General features: G+C 47.1%; 1 protein-coding gene across 1 annotated transcript; it reads left to right on the forward strand.

Moving 5' to 3' along the window:
* Positions 1-655: 655 nt before the first annotated feature.
* DCTN3 (dynactin 3 (p22)) lies at positions 656-3,815 on the forward strand (the record flags this gene model as incomplete). The annotated part of the gene is made up of 5 exons (XM_010182046.1): positions 656-742; positions 1,392-1,475; positions 2,146-2,204; positions 2,944-3,003; positions 3,706-3,815. Coding segments are annotated over 5 exons (380 nt in total), but the record flags the coding sequence as incomplete, so codon positions are not given.
* Positions 3,816-4,091: the final 276 nt, after the last annotated feature.

Genomic DNA, 4,091 nt, shown 5'->3' on the forward strand with positions numbered 1-4,091 from the left:
AATGCAGCCCTTGAGGGTCGTTTCTGAAATTACTTCCTGTACACTGGAACCTCTTGGGCACACTGCAGCTACTCCTGTGTATGTGGTGGGAGCAACAGGGATCGCACACAGCCATTGGTGGATGGATCTGGGAAACCGCCTCTGAACTGGGGGCTATCAGGAGCAGAAACTGGAGTGGTGCTTTGTCCTGTAAAGTTGTCTCTTGGCCCAGTTTTGCTTTCTCATATCACAAAAGGAGCAGGCTGTGTAGGCAGGGTTGTTGTGGTCCAAGGCTGTGTTAGGCATTTAGTATAAAAATGTAAACTATGTATTTGTAGGTTATTTTAAAGACTAGAATAGAGGTCTATTGGCTGCTTTTGTTTCAAGGACAGATTTCAGTCACCTTTAATACTGTTATATGAATAAAAAGCGGGTGTTGCAGGTGTCCATAATGAAGCAGTTATTTGGCTTGAGCCATTTGTCTGTTCTTGGTCGCAGTGCTCAAAAGTCACCCATTTTCAAGTGCTATAAAAGTTCACGAAAGAAAAAAATGACACTAACTGGACAGTGTTTACAAAGTAACCTGATGTATAGCGTGGTGGAAAAATTGACTGTAAATGCAATAATATATGTTCTAGCAGGTTTATTTTTGTCCCCAAACCTTTTTTTACTGTAGTTGAAGATGTAGTAAAATACCTCGACCCTCAGTACATTGACAGGATGGCTGTTCCAGATGCCATGAAGCTGCAGTTCATCTTGGCAGGTATGGCATGCAATGAGAGAAGAGGAGGTTGGGTTTTTTTTGTTTTGGTTTGGTTTTAGCACTGCAAAAGTTGTCTTCTACCTAAGCTGGGTTGGGATGGATTTCTTTTCTTTAGTTGTAGTAAAGATTTGGCAAGGAACGTTGGAGCTGTCAGGGAGATGGTTAGTACACGGGTGTCTGTCACCCTTAGTGCTCCCTTATTGCACGTGCATGCTGTGGTTTTGTCGGTTTGATCTTTTCAGTATTAATCAGTTTAACCCTAAATTAATAAAAGGTTGAAAAGAAATACTGGAGGTAGAACAGTTTTTCTCTCTCCAGTTCCAATACTCTCTAGTCTATGACAAAAATAGGATATATTTTGATATATATTTGGATATATTTTAAACCCCTTCTAGCTTTGTCCTCTTTCACCCCAGAGAATTTGGTTCAGCCATGTGTTGGTGTAGTCTGCAAAAGAAGCTTGGTGGAGATTCTTCCACCTCAAATTTGTGTGAACAAAGATCCAGGGATAAGCAACACAAAAGTCTAAATAAGATCATCAAGCCATTTTCTGTATTGCTAAGTCAGCTGGAAGAGTTACCAGTGTCTGTGAAAAGCCAAAGCAGCATCTTCTATTTACTGATGTTGTTTTTTGTCCCCTCTGAATCAGAGGAGCAGGTTATTCCTTCCCGAGCAGCCCTTCTGGAGCAGGTGAAGAACCTCCAGCCCATCTTGGACAGTACCAGTATCCAAGGTATGCATGTTCTAATGCAAGTCTGAGCTGCAAATGCCACCCACAAGCTGTTATCTATCCTGTTTGGGGTTTTTTCTTTTTTTTTCTTCTTTTTTTTTTCCTCGAGCCCCAGACTTGAGGACAGCTAAGCACACAACCTGGTGTGAGTGCAGTAGGTATAAAGTATGTCTCATGCTGCCCTAACCTTGTCTCATGCAAGGTCAGAGAGGTGATGGAGTAGATTGGGAAGCTGGTTAGAGGCAGCAGCTTGGCAGAGAGGGTGGAGACCCATGTCTGAGCCTGTGTAGGGTCACCAGGCTGTGGAGCCACTCCTGCCTGCGAGCTCTTTTATGTCCAGAACATCCCTGCTCTCAGAACAGGCGGAGGTGGGGTTTAATTGCTTGCCCTAGCATTCATCCAGGTACTTTACTCTGAGGTAGTTCTGAGCACAGGCATCCCCTAACTCGTGCCATCCAGAAGCAATTATCAAATAAACTTGGCATTTAATGTGCAGGGTAGCTGGGGGTTTTGTATGGTTCAAAAAGTGTGTTTGTGGTGTGTGGTGGTGCTTGCTTTCAGTGAGCAGAGTTCTGCTGTGATATGCTTGTGGAGAAGGAATAGTCTCTTATTTTGGTAGCTAATCTCATGTGATGTAAAACAAGGAAAATTGTTTTCCTTTCTGTGTTTTCAGCGGTTCCTGACCATGCAGCCAAACTACAGCGACTCTCTCAAATCCACATACAGCAGCAGGTAGCGTGAATATTTTTGACAGTCTTGACTAGCAGGGAGATGGAACGATTTGTTAATGACTGTACTGTCACCCCTGCATTCGCAATTGTTTGAATTGCTCATTCGTAGCAGGTTTGTTTTTGCATCTTGTCCAGGATACTCATGCTGCAAGTCTGCGGGAAGTGTAAGCATTTTGGGAATGGGAGGCGGGAACTAGCCAGGATTTCTGACAATTGAGTGTGAGGTGGACAAGTGCTTTGCCTACCCTAAGCCTGTTTGAAACAGGTTTGAGTGACAGTGAGTTTAAGCAGCTGGCATTCTCCCTCTCACTGTGATTGTTGTACTCTTCTAGTATTCCAGTCTCTGGACACTGTTGATACTGCCACCTGTCTGTCCACCCTTTCCATCCCCCATTGAGCACTTCTGGAGCTGGTGATGAGTGGCCTGGGTAGCACCTAATGCCCCCTTTCAGCATTTTGCTGTGAGTTTTGCTTCTGGAGGCAAGAAAAGCATGGATGCTGAGGGGAGGCAGGCAGTAGTGTAAGCCCAGGGGCTGTGGTGCTTCATGAGCATGGGTGTTAGTAACCTTTCTTTTGACTGTTGAAACACTTATAGCTGCAGTGAGTGGCCACATCTGGGGTCTGAGCTCTAATCTGAAAACTGGCTTTGCATGGGTTTTACCCTGTGCTGTCAGGGTCTGGGAGGACAGATATCCTTCAGCTGATTAATTGCTCACTCATGGCGGCTCCCCTCTTCACAGGAACAGCGTCAAGATCTCACTGACAACGTCAAAACACTCCTCGAAGACTACAACAAAATGGTATCCTTTGAGCGTTGGGGCTGACCCAGCTGAACTGCCCACCTGTTTCCTCAGCTGCCTTGCCTCATCAGATGTTGGTGGAAGCAGGCAATCCCCAACCCTGGGTTTAATGGCCAGTGCCCTTTCTGTTGTGGTGACACCTGTGTCCCTGTCATACTTTCAGAAGCAGAGTCAAGGGTAAGAACTGCCTGTCTCTGAGATGGGAAGAGCAGGGTGCCACCTGCGAGCCAGAGCCCCTGTGCCGAATCCGCTCACAGTGCAGCTCGGCGTGAAGGAGCTGTGCAGCCTGCGCTGGATGTTGGCATCCGTCAAGTGACTGCTGGTCCCTGTGACCTGCCTGAGCCAAAGAGCAGCTAATCCTGGCCATCTAGGATCCCAGTGCTGAGACATCCCAAAGCTGCAGGGAGTAGGGAAGCTTTGCTCTTTTCTGTAGAAAGCCCCTTGAAATGCAGCATGATGCAGTGTTCAGAAGCACCTCCTGTCCAGGAGGATCCCCTACTCCAAATGCCCCATTGGTGTTTGGTGCTGTGCAGTGGCTCAGCACCTGGATGGTTGGAGTACATGCAGGCTTTCTGCAGCCTGGTGCCCCAGGCCTCTTCTTCTCCAACAGGGAGTCAGGATTGTAAAGGTGCTGACAGGGTGCTCTGACCTTGCTTTCCTCCCTGCAGTTTCCACATCTCTTTCCTTAAGAGTCACCTCCAGACCCTGCTTCTCTCCAAGCAGTTTGTCCAGTGGAATGAAATACTGACACAGCTGGAAACAGCCAAGGAAGCAAAACCAGTGGCAGAGTAATGGCAGAGCTGGTAGCACGGAGAACCCCAGGGACCCTGCTAGCCTTGGGTCGCTCAGGAGAGGCTGCAGCACAGCTTGTGCTCTCTTGTCTTGACATCTTCCCACTCAGCATGAACATGCTGCAAGTGACGCCACAGGCTCTCTGAGGGCACCCTGGCTCTACGGCTGCACTGTGCCACCCCCGAATCAAAGCCACACTACTCCTTAATACACCACTGTTTGCAAGTCTTGCACTTCCCTGGAATATGTATTGTTTTTTCACATATTTAAAAATCCCTTTCTGCTTTTACTGTGGA

The sequence above is a fragment of the Mesitornis unicolor genome, unplaced genomic scaffold, assembly GCF_000695765.1.
Source record: "Mesitornis unicolor isolate BGI_N332 unplaced genomic scaffold, ASM69576v1 scaffold36953, whole genome shotgun sequence".
NCBI classification, from domain to species: Eukaryota; Metazoa; Chordata; class Aves; order Mesitornithiformes; family Mesitornithidae; genus Mesitornis; species Mesitornis unicolor.